We start from the raw sequence: 25,679 nt of genomic DNA on the forward strand, positions 1-25,679 counted from the left end.
GTGTGAATTGGTGCTAAAATTACAAGATTAAAGGAGCAGCCTGCCTAATCCTGATTATTGCTTCTTTGTTTAAAAAACTGCCAGGAAAATAATTCCTTCCCAAATGTGTTTTACAAAATAGAAGTCTCTTCCTTTCAATTCTGAAACGTAATTTGCTTTATTGGGTGGGAGATGTATTTTCATGTCTCTTGTATCCATTCATATTCTGTACGTTGTCTTGCACATACAGAATAATAATTGCAATGGGTTTTAATCCATTAAAAACTATAATTATGCTGAGCACATAGGTTCATGTTTGAATGATATTCTTGGTTTGCTTGAATTGGGCATGTGAGCCCATCTTTGTATTTTGTAAACCACAGTTAACTGTGTTTGGCTAATTGTAACCATGGCTTCGTAGGAGCCACAGATATTCCCATGCATTATTATTGCCTGACTGTATTTGAGATGCCACAAATTGAGACTAATCTTTTTCAAATTGATGGTTTCCAAATGTATTGGTCTTAAACTTTTCAAACCCTAAACCCAAATGGAAGCAATCAAGTTTGGGATGCAGTTAATAAACTAGCAGGTAATTAACATCTAGTTAATAAATGCAGTCTTACTAGATCTAAAACCTAAGCATATTATAGTATTTGCATATTTTTAATTTGCAATGGGTCTGCCTTACAGCAGAATACTCTAAGCCAGCAGCTGGTGTTTGTTCAGCCTAGCAGTGATTTATTGCCAATTTTACTCATGCCAAAGGGGAGGGGGGATCCAAAGTGTTATTTAAAGTCTTAGTATTTTACAGTTTGTTCTTATTCAAACTTTGGTTTCACATAATTTTATTTAACACGAAACCTATCTGTCAAAGGAAACGGAGATCACTTTTTAATGACTGACAGAGTAGGTCATACACACAATAAACTGGAACAGATGCAATGCAGTCGATCATTCCCCACTGTAGTTCTTCATGGCTCCCAAAGGGATGGTCTCTTGTTACATGATGACAGAGTGCCACTAGAGTGTCTGATTTTGGCATGATGGTTTCAATAAAGTGCCTCATATTTATAAATCCACTGTTACTTAAGTAAGACAAAGTACTCCATAATATATAGATACATAAACTTTGTGATGGTCTAAAATGGCCATTTGGGCATTAGTAAAGATAGAATAGAAACACATGTCAGTAGTGAAGTTTTGTTCATGTACAAAACCTTGTTTGAATAGTATTTTATGGACAGGACAATTCTGAGTAGTTGTCAGAATATTGTACCGTGAGGTAACAAATTCTGGTGCCGTCAATTTCCTGCTACCTGTAGTAGAAGGAAAGAAACGAGCCATTTCCCCCCACCCCAAAAAAAGGGGTTTCTCATTTTATTACCTATAATGAGAGATATGATTGCTTAATGCCAAACCAGGGCCCATTATGGGGAGTAAGAAGTGACTATCATAACAATTTTTTGGATCACTACATTGCGGGAGAGGCGCAGTAACGACACGGACACAAGAGCTGGATTTAACTGGGTCATTTTTATTAAATTAAATTAGCATAATTTATTCAAATAAATTAGCATAAATTAGCATAAAATTTGCATAACCACTATGACCCAAACAATGGACCTGCAGGGTCAAACAATTGCTTCCGGGGCGGAAAAGTTACGTCACATAAACTTCCTGGGCAACTTATGGGCGTAGCTCGATGCTAGTCCAGATGAGGGACCCCTCCCTCACCTGAGACCCTGCCATGTCTTGCATGAGGGGGGTCACACCGGCTAACCCCTAACAGGGGACTTAAAGGTGCGTGACCCAAAGACAGGTTCCCCCCAACTGCTCAGGTCGCTTCCACCACAAGCTTGGAGAGAACCTGTCAATCATCCCCAAAGATGCCCAAGGGAGAACACCAGTTGCTAGACCACCACCCAGTTTTCCGCCCCTAACCTGCCTACCCAAATGACCAAAGGTAAGCCAATCAGCCTAATAAATGCAAGCACCCCCTAACTGCACATCCATCATCCCAGTGTGGAATGGGTGAAAAAACGGCCCTGCGAAACAGGCAGAGCCGCAAAAAAATCCCATTCGGCCCCCCTAGGGGCGACCCACCTTAGCACACTGTAAAATAGGGAGGGCGGGCGGGTGTCTGCTCGTGGCAATGGTCCGGGCGAAAAGGCAGAGCCTCGGGCCCGCTCGCCCTTAAATAGGGCGAGCAGGCCCCGCCCGGACCAATCAGCAGGCCCAACTCTCGGGCGAAGTCTCCGATCGCGAGACTTCGCCCGAGAACAAAGATGGCGGCCGCCATGGGGTCCGGTGTCTTCCCGGCCCCTCCCGCAAACGCCGGCGGCGGGTAAGTCCGCCGGCGCTATTCTTTGGTGCTTCTTCTCTACCCCACCTCCCTAATAATTACTCCCTCACCCTCTTTGGAAATTCTATAAGATTCTAGAAAAATCCTGGCTTGCAGAGGCTGGAAGACAGACAAGAGAGAGAAACTAGATTTTCTGATTTCTCCCTCCAAAATTTGAAGCCCAAATTTTGTCCTCCAAAGAAAGGAAAAATTAAATAATTTCATGCATGCTACCTATATGGAGAGAGATAATTTTACAACAATCCCTTAGAGTTAAGAACTCACTTTCTTTCTTTCTTTCTTTCTTTCTTTCTTTCTTTCTTTCTTTATTTCTTTCTTTATTTCTTTCTTTCTTTCTTTCATAGATAGATAGATAGATAGATAGATAGATAGATAGATAGATAGATAGATAGATAGATAGATAAATAGATAGATAGAGCGATTAAGTGTATTATGGCCTCTTGTATTTATTATAAGATGTTCTTCCCTTTGGCTTTTTTATCCTAATGTTTGAAGAACATGCGACTTTTAAAATATTTGTCAACCTTGTGCTTTGTTTTAAAACATGGGCAATAATACTAGGCCTATTACCATTAATTTATTCAGCAAATTTATATGGCTCCCTATCTACTGATGGGAATCTCAGCAATAAAAAAAATGAAACATACTGTAAAGCTCAATTGAGAGAGCCAGTTTAAGGAAATTATATTTGCTTTAAATTCACTATGGGGGCTTACAGGATGGAAGTATAGAATGAAAAGCAAAACAAGGGAAAAAAGGAACAGAATGGTCTAATTCTTAGTTAGGTTTTCTAATGGACTAAATAACAAATTATTATTTCCTTAAATATTTATTTAATTTAATTTGCGCAGGAACTTAATTTGTGGATCTTACAAGTGGCATGCAAGGAATAAACTAAAATATTGATTTGAATGTTATCCAGCCATTCATAGCTGTTTGGCTACATCTCCCGTCGTCTTTATTCTTGGCTCTGTTTGGCTATGTTTAGAACTGTAGGATCTGGAGCTGATCGTGGCTGCAAAAGATGCTACAATACAATGCATTATGAATTAGGCAGCTTCCCCGCAGACAAGCTGATTGCCAAGGAAAGGACTTGGCTGCACTGAATGCTTCCTCTTGGATGCGGTCTACATGCATTATTAACAGGACAAGAATTTTTTTAAAAAGAATGAAAAAACATTAATTACACTTCAGCATATACTTTCATTCCCTCTACTTTGGCTTGAAAGAGAGCCGCTGTAGTGCAGTCAGTAGGCTTAGCTTTTTCTCAAGAAAAGAGCAATCCTCAGCATTTTAGAATTTATCTAGAAACATTTGTGAGGGAAGAAAATACCATTTAAATTTATCAAGACTTTAATTTTTCCCCTTTATTTGCTTATACCTACGTGTGCACACAGATGAAAAATATTTTCAGAACTTAAAATATATGCAATGTTGTTCTGTCTGGGTGCCCCCAGACTTCAACACCAACTGGAAAAAGCAGCCAGACACGCTGGTAAAAGCAAAAGCACTTTATAGTTTGAAAAATAAACACAGAGAAAAACCTGTTCTTCCCAACAGGCAGGCTATGAGACTTCACAGCAGAGTCCTGATGGCCAGACAATACAGCAGACTTCTTGCTGGCACACCCACCACTGTAGAGAATAAGACCCACACCTTTTCCCCCCAAGGTTTCAGTATTCAAAGGCACAAACCAGAATTCCAAGACGCCAAAGATCACAGCCAGATCCCAGGACTCCCAAAGATAATACTCCACAAGCCAGGAAGGGTGGGTCTGCCTTTTCAGCCTTTCCAGAGAGCACCACACCCAAACCCAACTGTTGCCTCTTTAGTGCTGAAAGTACCTGGCTAATTGTCCCCTTCGTTGTGTTGCTCTTCTCTGCCGGAGATCGATTATTGCTTGTGCATTTTCATCTAAGGAATCCAGGCTGCTTGCTGGGGAGAGCTCCCTCTCTGGGGACTCTGGCTGTCCTCCCTCTCCCTCAGCCTGAGATTCCTCCTCCCCGTCTGCCTGAACCTCCTGTTCCTCATCCTCCCCCTCTGAGCAGGAAGCCGGCAGAGGATCAGCCGTTCCCTGAGGGGCCTCAGACAGAATCACAACAAATGTGAATAAATCTGCATTTATTTCAGGAAAGCTTGACCTATCTATTAGGAATTCAAGGTTCATATATAAAGCATGATTGCTGGGGTTGGAGGGAGGAGTTTATTGTGACTTTTCCTGTTGTTTACTCTAGGGACCTGCATGTATGTACCGCAAAATATAGAAGCAATTGCATTTTCTGCTTAAATGATTTCTAATCCACATGGTATAAGAAAAGGAGAATAAAAATGTTACATGAGAATTGGAAGTAGGGATTGGAATGACTGATTAAAAATTGGCGCCAGTGTGTTTCTTTAAGAGCAAAATTCCTTGATTTCCAAAATATGATGAATAGTGACAGCAATGTACCATTCCTCTCATGTAAGTTCACAGTCGAAGAAGCCAATTTTGCTATAATAAATTTTAAATGAATGCAATAAAAATAAAATCTGGGGTCTTTTTGTTTCAGTTTAATGTTGAGAAGACAGCAGAGCCAGTACAACCCCGGACAATCCTCGGCTTTCCTCACATCTATGGCCCAAAGCCCATCGTGACCACCTCGGAAATTGTTAACTATGTAGATTACAACTTGAAGACAGTAGAAGAACCAAGCAAGGGAAAACCTGAAGCTCTGGATAAGAAAAGGATGACCATACAAGTCAACGAAGAACTATTTCTTCTCCCTCAAAATGGTGGGCCCTTTGTTAAACTGCTTATGATTGTTTGTTCTTTGAATGAGGAGTCACAATGGATTTTCCTTCTAATTATAGAATATTATCCCAGTGCACATGATCAACATAGTAAAAGTATGCAGTTAAGGGTCAGGCTTACGCTGCACAAAAGTGTACCATATAAAAGGTGAAATGCACCAAGGCTTTTAACAATGTTAATATTATCTCTGCTTGCAGCAAATTATCTATGTAATTGTTCACACCTGGCAAATTCCATCCTATTGTTCAATACCCCTATGATTTTCTCTTTTTCATAGCATTATTTTAAAAAACGCATTTTATTCTTAAGATGACAGCAGCTATTCAATTTTCTAGGGATTTGCTAGCAGGCATGACAAAACTTCTAGAAGCATATAAAGAAATATTTTGAATGGAAAAATCATTTGCCCTTAATTATTTTCAATTTCTTGAGGACAGAGAAATCTGCCTATTATACTAATGAAAGAATAAAAGAAACAGTAATTATTTTGGGTAAGCTAGGAGATTTAATTTGGATGTTAATAGGTCAGCTTCCCCTTTTATGGTCTACAACCTCCTCAGAGAATATGATCAATAGCCATAGTGGCTGAAGGTAATTTAATTTACTTTTGTTATTTTTAAATGATTTTCTATGCAACTGCATTTCAAAGTGATTTAAATTAAATTATAATACCAGCTATACATTAAAAGAATGGTTATAATAATGTTTTTTTAAGTGACTCCAAATGTTGTAGGAGAAGAAAAATGAAACTGAATCATTTGTCCAAAAAGAAGCCTTGAGTGAAGAAATTCAAGAAGCACCTGAATGCTATAACATTATGAATACCTTACAGTTCTTAGGGTGCAGATTATTCCAGAGAGCAGGTGCACTTACCATATCTTTTGGAGTATAAAACGCACCGGAGTATAAGACGCACCTTAGTTTTGGGGGAGGAAAATAGGGAAAAGAATCTGCTTACCAGGTACTCAACTGGCTAGCATTCTTAGTCTGGTCAGTTTCAGCACATTATTTTATCCCCTGTTGGGGCTTTGAAAAAACCTTATTTGGAGAGAGTAACAATGAAAGAGCTTGCAAGCCAGTAAGAGCAGGGGACATTGTTAGAACCATTGTTAGGACTGGAAAGAAAAATTCTGAGCAAGTAGAGCAATGAAAAAAAATTCAAAGACTTAGGGCTTGGAAAACATTATTCTCAGAGAATAACAATGAAAGAGCTTGCAAGATGGTAAGAGCTGGAAACATTGTTAGCACCTGATTAGGGATGGAAATAAACATTTAGACCAAGTTAGAGCAATGAAAAAAAACCTGCAAAGACTTAGGGCTTGGAAAACATTCTTGGCAGTAACAATAGAATAGAATTCTTTATTGGCCAAGTGTGATTGGATATACAAGGAATTTGTCTTGGTGCACCGCATATGAAAGCTCCTGCAAGCTTGTAAGAGCTGGGAACATTGTTAGCACCTTAGGGATGGAAAGAAACAGTAGGAGCAAGAAGAACAATTTAAAAAACCTACAAAGACAGGGTTTGGAAAACGTTATTCACAGAGAGTAAAAGAGAGTGAAAGAGCTTGCAACTGGGTAAGAGCTGGGAACATGGTTAGCACCTGGTTAGGGTTGGAAAGAAACTTACTTGGAGCAAGTTAGAGTAATGAAAAAACTCTGCAAAGACTTAGAGCTTGGAAAACATTCTTCACAGACAGTAACAATGAAAGAACCTGCAAGATAAGAGCTGGGAAGATTGTTAGCACCTAGTTAGGGCTGGGGGGGGGGGGAAGCTGCATTCAGAGTATAAGATGCACCTGAATTTTCAGCTTCTTTTAGGTAGGGTGCATCTTATACTCCAAAGAATACAGTAATTTATAATTCAACCCAAACAGAGAGTACCATGGGAAAAGCTTATATAGAGAAAACCTTTGACTACACAACAGATGTTGACAGCTCAGTATGGCATTGTGAATCTCTTAATATATATTCTAATAATATATATTTTAATGACAATAAATAAAAATCCAGTTCTGTTTTCCTGAACATTTCACACAGAAATTGAAATTGATACTTTTATTTCCTTTAAACAATTTAACTTACTATCATAACTCATCCTTTTAAAGAACAGTGATTGCTTGCTCATGGATGCATGCACTACGATGGTTGTGAATAAAGAAAGACAAGAACCTTAAAAGATTCATGTCAGATGGCAAATTGGAAATGTTCCTCGGAGTGAGGTAGAAGAAGATTCTGAAATTTTTAGGGGTTTGTCCAGTTTTAACTTTAGAGTTGTAAACGGATCATTTTCTCCGGCTACTCCGATTTCATCTCTAGCAATGAGCCATTCAGTGGGAGATATCCTGGCTCTTGTCGGAAACTCTATTCCTTTTAATAGACAGTCAGACAGATAGATATACTATTATCACTGGGCTACAAGCTGGAATGCTAAATTGCGCTCACCACGGCAGCTCATAAGATCTTGCGGGACCAGCTCGATTTTGCTGCTGCACCTGTGGAGGAAGCAAAATTGTGCACGGAACCGCAGGTGTAGCAGTAGGTGCACCCATGTTTCGGCAAGGTACATGCTGAAACACGGGCACACCTGTGGTTCCATGCGCTGGTCCTGCAAGAACTTACAAGCCATGGCGGCGAGCACAATTTAGCATTCCGACTCGTAGCTCACCACTCCATACTATAAATGATTCAGGAATATTTCTGAAATCAACACTTGCCCAAAACACCTTTCTGAAAAATATCAAAAGCCAATGACTTTAACCCAGTGTTTGCTTGGAATGTCTATTTGTCTCCCTTTCAAATATCAAGGGTAACCACAAAGAACTTGTGGAACATGAAGTTTAGGAGGAACAGTGTCGCCCACTCTCCTTCTATGTTTTGTGCTTGCTTAGGTCTACCATGGCAACCATGTTGCAGATAGGCAAGCTCCTTATTGCCGCTATTTTCTAAGAAGATATAACAGGCTGTCTTGTGATGAGTGTGTAAGTAAAGCTATCTTGGATGGAATCAAGAAACAAATTTTTGCACCGATAATAGAAATATTACCCTAAAGCAGTGATGGCCTGCTTCCAGAATGCTAAAGTGCTACGTTCCGGTAGCGATTTTCAGGATGTGTGTGCAGCTGCACACCCCCAATGTGCAATTACATGACTCCATGCGAGATTTGGCTTCTGCGCATGCGCATTAAGTGAAATCTCACTTGAAAACATTCACACGAGTGAGATTTTGGTGATTTTCACCTATTTTTTGCTTCTGCGCATGCACGGAAGCAAAAATATCAGCAAAAATCACTGAAATCTTGCTCGTGTGAATGTTTTCATGTGAGAGTTCACTTAATGCGCATGCGCAGAAGCCAAATCTCAGGCCGACGGGCACATGTGCATCTTCGAGGGGCACGGAGGGCACACTGATAGCACCAAAGAATGCAGGCCTTCGCTGCCATAAAGTTATGGGCAGGAACAGAAATAAATGTTGCCTTCTATATATTGTCATTCTCATGTGATACATTTGGCCTCTGCATATGGGAAGAGATTGACTGATCAGAGTATGGAGGATGCTGAAGGGGCTTTCTTTTCCTCTCCTTCTAATATGAGGGGTACCCACAAAGAACTTCTGGGAAATGAAATTTAGGAGGAACAGTGGGACTTTCTTTTCCTGGTTCTAGGACTGCTCAGTTAATATAGGTGTCTTTCTAAAAGATGGGTTTGCCAAGTGGCCCAGTAGACTTGCCCATGCCCCCAAAAGGACCTGTTATAGCTTACAACCTTATTACTAGCACCGACTTATGAAATGGCATAGCAGATCAGCACATCCATCTGAAAAAATAATTAAACTCAGGCATCTGTGTTCCCCAGCTATTGGAAGCAATTTTGGCATCCAACTCCTTCCTATGCAATTCTGAATCCGACTGCATTATTTTAACTTGGCATTTCCCAAATGTTTGTGTGATTCAAATACAGCATCAAGAATATCTTTCTTCACCCTTGGAGCACTTAACTACACTGGATATGTGAATAAAATCACTGAGCCTTTGACCCTGCAAGTATAAACAAGATCAGGATGGAGATGGAGATCTTCAGGGAACTATATGTTATTGATATAGATTATAGTAAGAAAGACTGGTAAAAATCAGTATGAATTCTTCCCTTCCTCTTATCATATTCTGAATTAGGGAGGAGTCAATCTGAGTTTCTTCTATTTTTGCTCTTCTATGAGTTTAAAGATTAAATACTGCTCAAAAAAAATAAAGGAAACACTCAAATAACACATCCTAGATCTGAATGAATGAAATATTCTCATTGAATACTTTGTTCTGCACAAAGTTGAATGTGCACAACAGTGTGTGAAATTGATTGTTGCTTCCTAAGTGGACAGTTTGATTTCCAAGAAGTTTGTTTTACTTGGAGTTAATGTTCCCTCTAATTTTTTTCGGTGTGGGCAGGAAAGTATAGTGTCTGAGCGACAGTCCCTTTGGGACTGGGCGGCATAAAAGTATAAATAAATAAATAAATAAATAAATAAATAAATAAATAAATAAATAAATGAATGAATGAATGAATGAATGAATGAATGAATGAATGAATGAATGAATAAGAAAAAATTCCCTTCTTTTTTATTAAAAAAAATTAATAATAAAACAAAACCAAAATCTATTACTATTATTATCTTCTCCTCTTTTTCCATCCCTGTCTCCTCCCCTCTTGTGTGTGTGTGTGTGAACTCTTGAACCATTTCCAATTAGAGGTGAGCTGTTATTATTTATTATGCTTTAAATCAAGAGTCATTTATCTCTCTTTCTCTCTCCCCCTCTTGCGCTCTCTCTCTCTCTTGCTTTCTCTCTCTCTCTCACTCTTTCTTTCTATCTCTCTTGCTTTCTTTCCCTTCTCTCTCTTGCTATCTCTCTCCCCCCTTTCTCTCTCTCTTTCTCACTTACTTTCTCTCTCCCTCTCTGTCAGCGAGGGGGCTGCAAGAGCGCTTTCTCCGAGCGCTTCAGGAACGCCTGCCCTGCCTCTACTGCAGCCCCCTTGCTGGAAGTCCGGGACGAAAGCGCTCCCAGCGAAGGGGCTGTGAGAGGGGCGGGGCAGGCATTCCCAAAGCCTGCAGAGAAAGCCCTCTCTCACAGCCCCCTGGCTGGCAGCGCTTTCATCCCGCAGCCGCCACCGCCATGGGAGAAGGTAGGAGGCGGCGGAGGTAGGAGGTGGCGGAGGAGGAGTGGGGGCAGATCGGGCAGGTGGGGAGCAGGGCCGAGAGGCCAGGGGCACGAGGGATCCGGAGGCACCGTGGGGAGGCAGGGGCGGCCGCGGCTCCCTTTCCTCCTACTGCAGCACCTCCCCGCCCCCCGCACGCGCACAGCTTATGGGGAACGCTGCTTGGAGTTATATTGTGTTGTTTAAGTGTCCCCTTTATTTTTTTTGAGCAGTGTATAACAACTGCTTCTGCTTAGTTCATCTCCATGTCTCTCTCCACCGACTCTTTGATGGCTTGCTTTCAAAAATTATAGAGAAATGATCAATATATGCAGGGCACCCTCAGAAATTCTGGAGAAGCATAGTTCAGTCCATAATCTCCCTGTTTAATGTCCAAAACGTACATCTATATAGTAAAGCCAGTTTTAAGTGCACATGATTGAATTTCAGAAGTAAATATTATGCCTAGTAGGGTTACACACATGCGCACGGATCGCTGTTTCCACCACCGGATTGGCGATCCCAGGTGTACCGGGGCAGCCCAATACTTTCCAAAAGTACCCAAATGCATTTCAATATGATAACAGAGGAACATTTCTTCACCCAGGGATGTATATTTTTTCATATTAATTTTAATTTAAGTTCAATTTTGGTCAAATCAAATTTAGCTCTGACCCTAATTACATCTATTTCTTTGTCCTGAAGTATAGCTTCTAGCTATTCCCTGAAGTCTCCTACCAAAAAGCCCTCCATTCATTTTATATCATGGCTTCAAGCGGAAAGAAACAACAACAGTCATCAGTGTTCATCTTAACTGGAATAGAACACAATTTCTAATTAACATTCTTTTTGAGTTTTAGGTGGTGTGAAGGATGTTTGTGTCACTGAGCGCCTCAGTCCTGAAAATGCTGCAGGCTGCAATCAAGTCCCAGAACTTCATTATTGTCTGGGCTACAATCGACAGAAAGAAGCTCTGTCCGTTGCTTTCCTTGAAGGTAAAGACCTCCAGTTTTGCAAGCTGGTGATTGAAAATGATAATATAGATAATTATAACTTATTAAACTTCTAGGTTTGCAGGCAGCTCAGAATAATCAAAGAAATTACAATGTATTCAATAAAATGTAAAAGTAAAAATAAATGATGAAATGATTATTCTCCCCTGGCTCCAGGAAAGCCTTTGGAGCCTGGGGAGGGTGAAACACGAGCCTATTGGGCCCACCGGAAGTTGGGAAACAGGCTGTTTCTGGCCTCCAGAGGACCTCTGGTGTGTGTGTGGGAAGCTGTTTTCCCCCTCCTTAGGCATTGATTTATGGGTGCGAGTACTCGCACATGCACCTTAGGAAAAAAAGGTTCACCATCACTGGCCTAGTGGTTAAAGGCTAGAAATTGGACGACTGTTATTTCAAGTCCTGCCTCAGGTACTAAGCCAGTTGGGTGAATTTCTCAGGAAGAAAAATTCTGAAAAATGTTGCCTAGAAAATGGTAGGGACTTATCTGTACAATCATCAGGATTCAGGGCTTGATTTAAAGGTATAAAGCATTAAAAAAGGTATAAAGTATGTTCAAGATTTTTTTGCCTCTTCTCAAGAACCATTTTCCACTTACAAACTCGAGCCTCCGAAACTGTAACTAGGAATCTCCTGGGAGGAAACAGGGCCTCCACCCTCCCTGTGGTTTCCCCAATCGCACATGTTATTTGCATTTTATTTGCAATGTAAATTTGCATTTACATTGATTTGTATGGGGAAAAATGCTTTTCTTTCAAATGTTTCTACTTAAGAATCTGGTCATGGAACCAATTAAGTTCGTAAGTAGAGGTACCATCATTTATTATTTTAATTCAAAAATCCATCAAAAATCCAAACATAACAGAGTTTACCAGAATACATTGTTATTCTCTCATTTCCTTTCTCTCGAGATATCTCTAAATCACCATAAAACTAATATCTGAATGGCATTCATTACAATTAAAGAAAAACAGATATGTTTTCTGTTGCCATTCATTTATTTCAGAATTCAACTCTGTTGTCAAAAGAGCAAATATGTAATCTATATATAGATTACATATTTGTAAGTCAAGATGACAGGTGACAGAAGTCTGTCATTTGACCATGTCCAATCAAGTTTGCAGAAATAGAAGTTTGCTTTTTTAATAGAATACATTAAAACCTTGATGTGTCAAATGGTAGTGGTCTCTTGAAAAAAATTGAATGTTAAACGCTGCCTGAATTTTCCCCTTCTACTAGTTCTATATGGAACCATATCAGGAGACCAAAACAATGGAAATGATTGCTACATCTTGGGCACTTTGGTGAGCAACTCTGGAACTATAGAAGCCCAGACTGTGATGAAAAAGAAACAAGTCCACGTTGTCTGGGAAGAAGCTCTACTGTTTCCGGTTAAGGAGAACATTCTGCCTGAGACGACATTGACCCTCACTTTAAGGAACTGTGACAAGTTCTCTAGACACAGCATTATTGGTGAAGTTAAACCAAATCTGGCTTTTGTACGGGAGCAATATGGACCAGTACAGTCTGAGAAAGTGAAAGTCCTTGACAAGGTATTCTATCAATTCATCTTTATTGATTATTGCATACTATATTCTCCTGCTGGGATATAGAACTCTGCATGTGAATCTTCCTAAACTTAAGAGTCTTAATTCACTTTATCCCGTGGTCACAGTGACAACATTATTAGATTCTTTGAATGTTTCACCATGAGCGTATATAGAAGTGTTGAATGTGAACCTCCTTGGGTTCCATTCTTGGCCCAATACTCATTAATATCTTTATGAATGATATATAGATGAAATGGAAGGAATACTATGATACTAAGGGATATTATGATATATAGGTGAAATGGAAGTCCGATACTATGATACTAATTCCTGATACTAAGTAATTGGCTCAGAGATAGGTTCCAAATTACAGTGGTACCTCTACCTAAGAATGCCTCTACTTAAGAACTTTTCTAGATAAGAACCGGGTGTTCAAGATTTTTTTGCCTCTTCTTAAGAACCATTTTCTACTTAAGAACCCGAGCCCAGAAAAAATTCCCAGGAAATTTGAGAGCGGCACGAAAGCCCAAGTGGTTTCCTGCCATTCCCCCTGGGTTTCTCTCTCTGGCGCAGTGTATGGGAGGCAGCTTCGTGCCAGGTGCATGGGACGTGCGTGCTCCTCCTCACCGCCTCAGAATCCCTCTTTTTTTTAAGCCTTAAAGTTTTGGATTTTTTTTATTTCCCTTTCCTCACCTTCTTCCTTCGACAGCGACTGTCCTCCTCCTCTTCTTCCTCCTCATCCCACCCAAATTGTATTTCTTTCCTAATGGTTTTGCATGTATTATTTGCTTTTACATTGATTCCTATGGGAAAAATTGCTTCTACTTACAAACTTTTCTGCTTAAGAACCTGGTCACGGAACGAATTAATTTCTTAAGTAGAGGTACCACTGTACCTTGCTTCTCGTTCACTCCCTCTAAGACATGCTGCTGTGTCCGCATAGTAACAGCCGGCTGTCAGAATATAGCTCGCGTATCCCTCTCCAGGGTGCTGATTGGGCGCGTTAGCCCAGTTACTTGTAAGCGGGAACTTTCCTCTGTATTCATTGGTAGCTGCCTCAGAAGGTGTGCTGTATATAAGCCTGTGTATTCATGTTTGTGCTCTCAAGCCTGTACCTGCCCTGTTGGCACGACCTGTCATTAAACTGTCATGTTTGATTAAAGGCCTCAGCTATTATACTGGCGACGAGAATTCAACCCTGCCTTTTCCATCTCGCATCTATATCTGCAGTAAGTGAAAATGTCTGTACAGCTTACTTTTCCCCCTTTCAACCCACAAGGGGAGACCTGGGACTCTTATGTCGCCCGGTTCGACTGTTTCCTAATCTCGAATGGGTATACCGAGATTTCTGGGGACCGCAAAAGATCTTATTTTCTCGGTTTCTGCGGCCCCGAGATGTTTGAGACGGCCAGGGCTTTATTTGCTCCAGTCTCCATACACGATGTGCCTTGGCAGACGTTCCTGTCAACGCTTCAAGATCATTATGCCCCAGCCCCATCCCGCTGTGCCCGGAGATACGTCTTTTATCAGAAGAACCAGGCGGAGGGGGAATCAATTAATGAATTTGTGGCCGCTCTCCGCCGGGCTGCTTTATATTGCGAGTTTTCAGACTTGAATGATTATTTGCTGGACAGGCTAGTATTCGGAGTCCGGGATGGCCGCCTTAAACGCCGCTTGTTAGCCACCCGGGATTTAACTTTTCAAACAGCATTAGCTGAGGCTCGTGCTTTTGAACTTTCTACACAATCTCTGGCAGCCATGGACAGTTCCGTGAACGCTACGGCCAAAGGGCCAGCTGTGCCGGAGAAACCTAAAACCGCTGCGGAGAAGGAGGACAGCAGCGAGGCTGAGGAGGAGGAAGTCTGCCGGCTGGGGGCTTCTCGGGGTCGTGAGCCTCCTGCTAGCCGCCCCCGTCCCCCTCTATCCCCTTGCAGAGGATGTGGGGGAAACCATTATCGGTCCAATTGCCCGTTCAAGGAAGCGGCTTGTCAGCGTTGTGGGGCCAGAGGCCACATTGCGAGAGTCTGCCGTTCCCGTAGGTCCCCTCCAGCCGCCCCCAGAGAGCAGAAAGAGTTCCAAGGATTCAATCCCCGCTGGCAGAGGAGATTTTCTTCCACTAAGAGGGATGACTGCAATGCCATTTATAGCTGCCCGCGCCCAGCAACCACTTATGTGAGGAAGACATCGGTTTCAATGGAAAAGATCTCCGTGATGGTTCGCCTGGGAGGCGTGACTTGCTCCATGCAAGTGGACACGGGCTCCGCTCATTCCTTGGTTTCCTGGACCACGATAAAGAGATGCATGCCCTGCTTGAGCAAGAATCGCTTACAACCATGTACTGTGACTTTACGGGACTACCAAGGGGCTCCCATTCCGGTTTTGGGGGAAGGGAGATTCCCTGTCAGGTTCAAATCGTTCACGGGCAAATTGCCTCTTATGGTGGTGGACGGGCCATTTTCCAGCCTCCTGGGTTTAGACTGGTTCAAGTCTCTGGGGCTCTCTGTTTTGGGGGTGAACGCTGTTAAGGGGGGGTCTGTATTTAATGAGCTTACTAAGGAATTTCCCTCAGTCTTCGATGATAAGCTGGGTTGTTACACGGGGACCCCGATTTCTTTCAGCCTTGACCCCAAGGTGCCAGCGGTGCGGCTGAAACCCCGCAGGGTGCCCATTCCCCTCAGGCCAAAGGTTGATGCTGAATTAGACCGTCTGATTGCCCAAGGGGTGTTAGAGCCGGTTGACCAGGCTGTTTGGGAGACCCCATTGGTCATCGCTTTTAAGGGGGATGGGGGGTTGAGATTATGCGGGGACTATAAATGCACTGTCAATAAGGCTCTGGCTCACCACTCGTACCCACTCCCAGTGGTGCAGCAGTTACTCCACACTCTGGGTAATGGTAAGCTCTTTGCCAAGCTCGACCTCTCCCAGGCTTACCAGCAGCTCCCCATGGACCCCATGACTGCTGAGACTCAGGCGATTATCACACATCGGGGGGTTTTCAAGTGCCACAGGTTACAATTCGGGGTCTCTATTGCACTGGGAATGTTTCAAGGATTAATGGAGCGTTTGTTGTATGGGCTGGAAGGCACGGTGCCCTACTTTGACGATGTCCTGGTCTCGGGCAGTTCCGAAGACGAATTACTTCGCAGGGTAAAGAAGGTACTGGTCAAGTTTCAGGAGGCGGGACTAAAACTCAAATCAAAGAAGTGTGTCTTTGGGGTTCCAGAGGTTGATTTCCTGGGCTTCAGGGTGGATGAAAAGGGAATCCATCCCACCCCGGAAAAGACTAGAGCCATATGGGATGCCCCCAGACCCCAGTCGAGGGAGGAGTTGCAGGCTTTCCTGGGGCTTTTGAATTTCTATGCGGTCTTTATCCCGCATAAGGCTTCGGTGGCAGAACCGTTGCATAGGCTGCTGGACAAATGGTCTACCTGGCACTGGGGGGAGCGGGAAGAAGCTTCTTTCAGAGGGGTAAAAGGAATACTCACCTCAAACAGCGTCCTGGCACAATATTCCCCAAGTCTGCCACTAGTTCTTACCTGTGACGCCTCCCGGTATGGAGTGGGGGCAGTCCTCAGCCATAGATTGCCAAACGGTTTGGAGGCCCCTTTGGCGTTTTTTTCTCGGACCCTGGCCGCGGCAGAAAGAAACTATGGGCAAATAGATAAGGAGGCTTTAGCCCTTGTGGCGGGAGTCCGCCGTTTCCACGAATACTTGTATGGTAGAAGGTTCGAGTTAGTAACAGACCACCAGCCATTGTTGGGGTTATTAGCTGGCAACTGCCAGAGCCCAGCTGTGTTGTCTCCACGCATGATGCGCTGGATTGTTTTTCTGGCCAATTACACCTATACCCTAATATATAAACCGGGTCGCCACATTGCACACGCCGACGCACTCAGCAGATGCCCTGTAAATGAGGAATTAGCAGACCCTGCGCCGGCCAGCTCCGTCTTGGCGCTGTCAGAAGGGCCTTTAGTACTAGCTGCTCCAGATGTGTCTAGGGAGACAGGAAAAGATCAAATTTTGGCCCAGGTAAGGCAATGGGTCTTGAGGGGATGGCCACTCGCTGCCCCAGGTGACCTATTCATACCTTATTTTCGTTGCCGCACTGAGTTCTCAGTGGAGAAGGGAGTTCTTTTGAGGGGAGGCAGAGTGGTCATACCAGGCAAGCTGCGGAACCAGGTTTTGTCTCTGCTGCACAAGGGTCACCCTGGCATTGTGAGAATGAAGGGTTTGGCCAGGGATTACGTATGGTGGCCAAGCTTAGATAAGGAAGTGGAGCAGCGTGTGGCTGACTGTGCTGTGTGTCAGGAGAGCAGGTCTATGCCTCCCCGTGCTGAACCTTTGACTTGGGAGCCACCCTCTGGCCCCTGGGCGCGTTTACACATAGATTTGGCCGGTCCATTCATGGGGCAAACGTTCTTAATTACGGTAGATGCATATTCCAAATGGGTGGAGGTGGCCCAGTTACAGTCCACTCAGTCACAGGCCATCATTGATTCTCTGATGGCCCTTTTTGCCACACATGGCTTTCCGGACCTATTGGTCTTGGACAATGGGCCGCAGTTTACATCTGTCCTTTTTGAGTCGTTTTTAGCAACTGCAGGTGTTAGACATGCCCTAACCTCGCCTTGGCATCCGGCCAGCAATGGTCAGGCAGAACGGGCAGTTCGGTCAGTTAAAGAGTCCCTCAAAAGGTTGCCTCCGACGTCTTGGAAAGCTAGGTTGGCTGATGTGCTTCTGGCCCAACATACTACCCCATGTGTAACTACGGGAAGGACACCTGCGGAGCTGTTAATGGGTTGCAAGTTGAGGATTATACTTGACAGGCTGCACCCAGGGTACACGGCAGCAGTGCAATGGCCTGAAGCAGCCGGACGAGAGGTGTCAGTGGGAGATGCGGTATTTGCCCGCGCCTATTCGGGCCAAAAGAATTGGGAGAAAGGCACGGTATGCAGGGAACTGGGGCCTCGCTCGTTCGAGATAGAGTTGAGGGACGGGCGAATTTGGAGAAGACAACTGGATCAGGTCAGACTTAATAGAGAAGGAATGCGTGGAGACCGGGAAACCAATGAGTTTCAGGGGGAGTGTTTTCAGGAACCGCCCACGGCAGAAGAGAGTTCAGGAAATTCATCCCCGGCAAATAGCAGGGAGGCAGAGGTGGTTCAGGCTCCCCAAGCTATCCACCCGGCTGAGATCACCGGTTCTGGACATTCCACAGAGCCCCGGCGCTCCGAGAGAATCTGTCGCAGACCGTCATATTTAAAAGATTATGTCTGTGTCAGCCGAAGGGGCAGGAGTGCTGTGTCCGCATAGTAACAGCCGGCTGTCAGAATATAGCTCGCGTATCCCTCTCCAGGGTGCTGATTGGGCGCGTTAGCCCAGTTACTCGTAAGCGGGAACTTTCCTCTGTATTCATTGGTAGTTGCCTCAGAAGGCGTGCTGTATATAAGCCTGTGTATTCATGTTTGTGCTCTCAAGCCTGTACCTGCCCTGTTGGCACGACCTGTCATTAAACTGTCATGTTTGATTAAAGGCCTCAGCTATTATACATGCCACTACCAACTGATATCCAAATCAAAGGAAAATCAATCACCTTAGCCTGAGGAAAACAACTAGACCTTTATAGCTATTCAGAAAAACAACAGGGTGGGTGCTGTTGTGTCCAGAGGACAGTTAGGCCTTGTACCCGCCCCATATTCCTTGGGCGGGAAAATACTGCAAGGTGATTGGTTGGCTCAGCCTGGCAGCTCGGCATATATATAGCTGCCAGGCACGGCCATGTTTGTCTTGTTTTAGTTCTGTAAACCATTACCTCCTGTTCAATAAAGAACCGTTACTTATTCCAAGATTGCAGTCCTTCATTCTAGCAAGGATTTAACATCTGGCGATGAGGATGGGACCTTCTGGGTTTCATTCCAGCACTATGGCTTTTCAACAGATGCTTTGGAGATGCTAAAGTTGAAATGTTGCTACTTGTCTTACTAGTCTATAATAATTGCTTCTGAACCTAGAAGAATCCTAGCAGGTGGCTAATTGTACCTCTCAAACAGATGGCCACAATCAATTTACGGATGGTCTCCAGGATCATACAATACAAAGAATGTCAAGAAACCGTTTGTACATCATAAGTGCAAGATATACTGTCCAGTTATATTTAGCAATTGACAGTCATATTTCTCATTGATTGGCCTTCTTCAAACATCCTCTGAGGTTGTGATAAGGTAGAAATGCTATACTCAACCTGAAAAGAGAAGATTAACATGCTTGGAATTGTGTCCTTGTTTTGCAATTTAACTTATAGAAAGAAAGGGGGGCTCATAGGGGACTTCAGAGAGGCAGCTATTACATTGTGAACCAAGACAGAAGTCTTGAATCATTAATCAGATGTGAAGCAGAAAAGAGACTTTTTTTTTAAAAAAAGCTTGAGGATAAGAAGCAGTGTACTCTATTTGGTACTATATTTCCAGGATGAGCTTGTTAGGTTTGTTGAAAGCTAAGGTTGTATGATAAGGACAGTTTCAAGCTTTGATCAGAAAATAATTCACTTGAATCCTCTTCTAATTTCTGAATCAAATTGATTCATCCAATCAAATTGAGTGCCTCTGAACTAATTTGGCCTTTCTATATACAGAAACATACATTTTCCTATCAAATAAATATGTGATTAATATTTAATCTACTTAACTAATCAAATTGAATTGAACTGATAATTTAGAATGGATTTGGGGTAATTTGAACATCCTGTTGAAAATTTTCCATGTTGTTTCAACAGTTTCACTAAAAAATCCCCGATTCTTCTTCTTCACTGTAATTCTGTCCTGCAGATTGAAAAATGAGCTTAGTAAATTCATTGATTTCAAAAAAGATGTATCACATCACAGTACCTGCTGGTATCACAAAAAAAATAAAACTGTATCTCCTGCATTCCACCAAGTAGCTTAGAATGAAAGCCTTATAATATGACTTCAGCATGAATTTATCACTCATTTTAAAGACAGACTCCAATTAAAGGAATTGGTTTAGAAGCGTATCTATCATCAAAAGCATTTGCTTCAATAATGTAAAAATTTTTGAGAGCTTTTAGAAATGGGTAATCAGAATTATGGTTAACCCTAGTAATAAAAACATTTTTTTAATGATGAAGTACCACTAGAATGAATGCAAAGTGAAGAATGTTTAGATAGTTCACTGGCAGGCATCAACATTTCTCACCTCAGCTTTGCAAATATTCAATGCATTCCTTAAGTTAGCACTTACGGATTGAAAGTAAAGTCTATATTAGAGTGAGTAGTATATCCCCCCCCTCCCCTATTCATACATTATATGATTATTGGACAAATCAGATGGAAGTATTTTGTTAGTTGGATAAAATATTCAAATGAATATTGAGATGTGGGATTTAAGTCAAGAGCCAAAGTTTCTCAAGGGTGAAGAAATATTAGTTCTACCAGAATCAACCATTGCGCAATCCCAATAGGAGGTGTAACATAAAGAACCACTGAACTTAAACTACAACTAGTATTGAGATTTCATGTAGGCAGAGGGCAAAAAACTGTTCCTAGTATACAATAGCAATTCTTATCCGATCATGCTGCATCTTGAGTTTGAGAGCATTAAATTGAGTTTAACATTAAAGCCTACTTAGGTCATATGAGTTATTTAGTTCCTCTATCAAGGTCCTGTCATTGACAATATCATGACATGAGTTTGCCATTACTATGTGAATCCTTTCTGTATCCATCTTACTTTTTGTCATTTCTTCACTGTACATATTTCTGCTGTCCAATAAGGTCCATGAATTGGGCTACAGATTATTTCTCAATATTGTCTATAAGTAAAAAGAGCTGTTGGAATAATAATTGAGCCACTCTATGTAATGCAGCAGTCCCCAAACTTTTTAGCACTGGGGACTGGTTTCATGGAAGATAACTGTTCCAGAGATAGGGGACAGATTCAGTTTCACTCCCTTACCCGTTGCTCACCTCCAACTGTGCAATCCAATTTCAGGCCATAGACTACAGATGTAGTGTACAATAGAACTTTTGGTCACAAACACTTCTGTCCATGACCAAAATGGGTTCCAACCAAAGAATTTATTTTTTCATGGCTGATTTCCCCTTTCACGCCATATTTTTTTTTGTAAGCGCCAAATTTCCAAAATTAAATTCAGGTCACAACCAAATCAGGTTATGGAACAAATTATGGCTGTGACCAGAGGTTCTATTGTATATTCAGTTAATATTCTATTACTGTCTATTCAATCTTCAGCAAATAAGATATTTTATTTTACAATGGCAGCCTCTCTCCATTTTTCAGCATTACAAAACTCTGCCAAACAGATCTTTTTTAGGAATAAAAAAACCCAAAGTGATATCTTTGTTTATGACAACTCTCTTGAAAGAATTTCACCATATTCCCAAAATAAAACTAAACTAAAATAATAGATTTCAATTTTTTAAATTTATTCTTTTTGGATTAAAGCAAGAGAATCCATTGTATCCTAAGATTTTTTATTAATATTGATTGTTTCTTCATTGCTTATTTGACCCCTATGACAATCATTAAGTGTTGTACCACATGATTCTTGACAAATGTATCTTTTTCTTTTATGTACACTGAGAGCATATGCACCAAAGACAAATTCCTTGTGTGTCCAATCACACTTGGCCAATAAAATTCTATTGTATTCTATTCTATTCTTTATAGTCTGGTTTACTGCATTTTGTGGGGATTTATGCATGTCAAGACGAGATGGATGTTTCAGTGGTATAAATAATTTGAGCTGAATATATTGTTCCTTTTTCTTCACTCTGAATTCTCCTGAGAAAATTGAGTTTTAAAAAAATGTCATAGGAGCTATTCCAAGTAAAAAAGACTTTTGAGAATTCATCTACCCTCAGAGAGAGGGAAAATCATGTCTAATAATCTGGGTCATCTAGCCAGAAAAAAAATAATCTGAAATATTTATACCTCTCTAAATAGCTTTTTCTTGTTGACTTGCCAGTTTTTATTATTTATGCAAGATATTTTATGTGCCCTGGAGAGAATCTGCTCTTATAGGAAATCAGATTGACTCTTAAATACTTCATACTCTTACATATACTTTGGGGATTTCCCAAAGAATGTGTAAAACTAAACTTTCCTCTTGTGCATTTTGATTACATCATAGTTGGTACTCTAAAAATAACTTTGCAGCTATTACATAGGGGGAGTGGGAGTCCCAAGACTAATCGTATATGTAAGCCACCCTTAGTCCTCGAAGTGGGGCAACATATAAATCAAATGAATGAATGAGGGAGTGAGGGAGTGAGGGAGTGAGGGAGTAGTAAGTAAGTAAGTAAGTAGGTAAGTAAGTAAATAAAGAAGATGCTCAGGACTTATTTTTAGCAACTTGGCCCCATTTTTAATATAGAATTAATACAGTGAATATTTATTTCCACTGTTTCCTTTTATTTTTCTCTTCCTTTTCCCTCTTATAGATTTACTCTTCTATCCACCAATTGCCTTTCACTAGACAAGTCCTTATTAAATTAATTTATGGCTTTGAGATCAACCAACAAATAAGTTTTAACTTGCTGAATAATGTTTTTAAAAAAATTGTTAGTGGGATTGACTTGCCTTCAAGGGTTTGTACTAAAAGAAAGATTATCTATCTATCTATCTATCTATCTATCTATCTATCTATCTATCTATCTATCTATCTATCTAGCTAGCTAGCTAGCTAGCTAGCTAGCTAGCTAGCTATCTAGCTAGCTACCGTGTTTCCCCGAAAGTAAGACAGTGTCTTACTTTCTTTTTATCCCCAAAAGCCCCACTATGTCTTCCTTTCGGGGTATGTCTTATATTGGAGCTTCCCTAGCGGTGACGGTGTGAGCTTTTGGGGCCCCGGTGGGAGGGCACCGGCCACTGTTGCTTCTAAGCGGCGCCGTTGTTGTCCTCACGGCGCAAAGCCACACAGTCCTGAATCGCTCCCTTCTCCGGCTAGCAAAGTCTGCTGCCTAGGAAAGCAGCGCATTTGAAAAACGCGTGTTTTAAAAGCGCGCTGCTTTCCCAGGCAGCCGGCTTGCTGGCCAGGGAAGCAAGCGATCCGGGACTGTGTGGCTTTGCGCCGTGAGGACAACAACGGCGCCGTGGTGGCTTTCAAGCGCCGCCCTTCGTGGCGCCCCACCACCCGTTCCTGCAGACGCGGCGACGTATGGAGAGGGGGACGTGGGCAGGAGGCGGTGCGCAGCTACCGTAGATGAGAGGGAGGCGGCAATACCCCCGTGTTTCCCCGAAAGTAAGACATATGTCTTACTTTTGGGGTACGGCTTATATTAGCCGACCCCCCTGAAATCCCCGATACATCTTACAATCGGGGGTGTCTTACTATCGGGGAAACACGGTAGCTAGCTAGCTAGATAGCTAGCTAGATAGCTAGATAGATAGATAGATAGCTAGATAGCTAGATAGCTAGATAGCTAGCTAGATAGATAGATAGATAGATAGATAGATAGATAGATAGATAGATAGATAGATAGATAGATAGATAGATAGATAACATGCAGGTGGTGAAAAGGCTGCTTTGTCAATCATTAGAAAATCATTAGGAAACAAAAGAGAAATTTAGAATAATCATTAGTATTCTTTAGCCATCCAGAAAGTTCAAGAAAGATGTATTTGAGATTAGAGAGACTTGAGTAAGATTACGTTTATAAGAATTGCTAAATTTAAAAGAATTGATGAACTATTTACTAAATATGATAATTCATGTATTATCTGGGGAATCCAGAGTATGATACCATAGTCTTTCGAGACTGAAGGATGCCAATCCAATGATAATTCAGTGCAACATCATACTTTTCCTCAGGTATCCATTTATTCTTTTCTAAGATTGCCAATATTTCAATCTGGACTCACTTCACTAGTAAATATATAAACCAAACCAAAAGTTAGAGGTGTGCACTGTTAATGTATGTTTTAATGTTATTATTGTATTCATATTTATTACCTCTAATATATTGTGTTAAAATTACAATAACATTATCAATATATTGGCATTATATTGGGCTTATTTGTGTCACTAATTAATTTGTTTGAATGGATTGTGTTTGTCTTCAGCCTTGTGTGATAGTTATGGGTAGCAAAGGCTATTGGAATATTCCGAGAGAAAGTTTTCACCAGTGGTTTTCATTTTTTTCCAAATGTGTTTCTTCTAAGTATTTTCTCAGCCCCTGAAGAGGGACAAAGAGATGTTCAAGTAAAAAGCCCCTCTGCATACACAAACATAGAGTCATATTTGCTTACAAAATTTGATTCCCAATTAATGAAATTTAATTTAGATGTTTTTATTTGTGCAACTAACTATGAATTTGAGGAATTAAATCTAATCAGGGAAACTAGATCCAGTACTTCATTTTACTTGATTTCAGGTTTAGAGATGATGTCACGTTTTAAAGGTTTGGCAACCAAAATCCCATGCTGAAGAACTCTACCATAAATGAGGTAGACAATCATCACTCCCTATTATATTCTGTATGGAGTCATTTTCCCCCCCATTTATTGTCAGCTCACCACTTTCTCCGAAGGGTAGAATGACAGGAATGTACTTTGACCATCTACCTTGTCTGTTCTGCAGAAGTAAGAGATGGAGCAAATGAATCAGGGTGTACTTGTCAGTCATCTGATTGAAAGACTGAAAGTTTGATTTTTGCTGCTGAAGATGAGGCTCTTTCAGACAGACTGGGCTTGAAGTCAGGAATTTAATTCTCTCCCTTTGCTATATATCAGTGTAAATGTTTCTCACACAAATATGACATAATCGAGATGTATTACCTGAGAAATGCTTTCTTCTCAGTACTAGAAAATCTATATCTATAAAAGCCAAATGCCACTCATGTATCATCACGAAATCTCCAGAACCATAAAGCCTGCAAACTGAAACTTGGCACTTATGTTTCTCTTGGCGTCTAGATGCTCAGGGGTGGGCTACTGCCCGGACAGGGGGGGGAACGCAGTGGGGTAGCGAAAATGGAGCTCCACCCCAGAGCACCCAATTTGCACTGAAAGATGTTGAAAGAAAATGCATAAGCTATGCCCAGAATATGGTAATAATAATTTTGGTAGCCCTTCACTGTAGATGCTTACTAAGAAAGGAATTTTCAAAATGACCACCAGATCATTATTTTTTACGTTATTATTATCTGCTAATGAGTTAGATGTTCTACTCCCCCTTCCCACCAGAAAAGAACTGTGTTCCAACTGCCAGTGGGTTTGGCCAGAGTGTGACTCATCTGGCCTGCGGGCTGGGAGTTTAGACCTTCTAATCCATTTTAAGGAGTTCAGTTTCATAGTGAAGCACAGGCATCCATCTATTGGTATTATATTTATAATTTAAATTATATTTATAATTAAATTATATTTATAATTTATAAATATTAAATTATATTTATAATTTATATTTATATCTATTATAATTATCCTGAATAACACCTGCAAATTGTTATATACATTTCCAAAAATGATGGAACATATCATCAAAAGAAGACAATGATCTCTAAAAAAAGAATATTAGAAGAAATGTGGATTGAAATTTAGAAATATAGAAATATCATAATTTGGATTTAAAAATTACTGTACTGAAGACCATGACCAGTAGACTATTCAATGCCTGTTCAGTAGACTATTCAATGCTTGTTCTACTACTCAAGTCCAGCTGTTTGTGTTTTACTTCTTCCTGATATTTCTCATTAAAATAAGTTTGGATTGGACAATAGAAGACACTGTCAGATAGAGAACTTTTCTTTGATAACCCTTTAATTATAG

General features: G+C 41.3%; 1 protein-coding gene across 1 annotated transcript in view; it reads left to right on the forward strand.

Moving 5' to 3' along the window:
- SYT13 (synaptotagmin 13) overlaps positions 1–25,679 on the forward strand; it is a 39,459-nt gene that overhangs the window by 7,499 nt on the left and 6,281 nt on the right. Inside the window, exons 2-4 of the mRNA XM_070734835.1 lie at positions 4,894–5,116; positions 11,179–11,313; positions 12,565–12,878. Of these exons, the coding sequence (XP_070590936.1) occupies positions 4,894–5,116; positions 11,179–11,313; positions 12,565–12,878 (672 nt within the window). The remainder of the gene's footprint in view (positions 1–4,893; positions 5,117–11,178; positions 11,314–12,564; positions 12,879–25,679) is intronic.

The sequence above is a fragment of the Erythrolamprus reginae genome, chromosome 1 (assembly GCF_031021105.1).
Source record: "Erythrolamprus reginae isolate rEryReg1 chromosome 1, rEryReg1.hap1, whole genome shotgun sequence".
Lineage (NCBI taxonomy): Eukaryota > Metazoa > Chordata > Lepidosauria > Squamata > Dipsadidae > Erythrolamprus > Erythrolamprus reginae.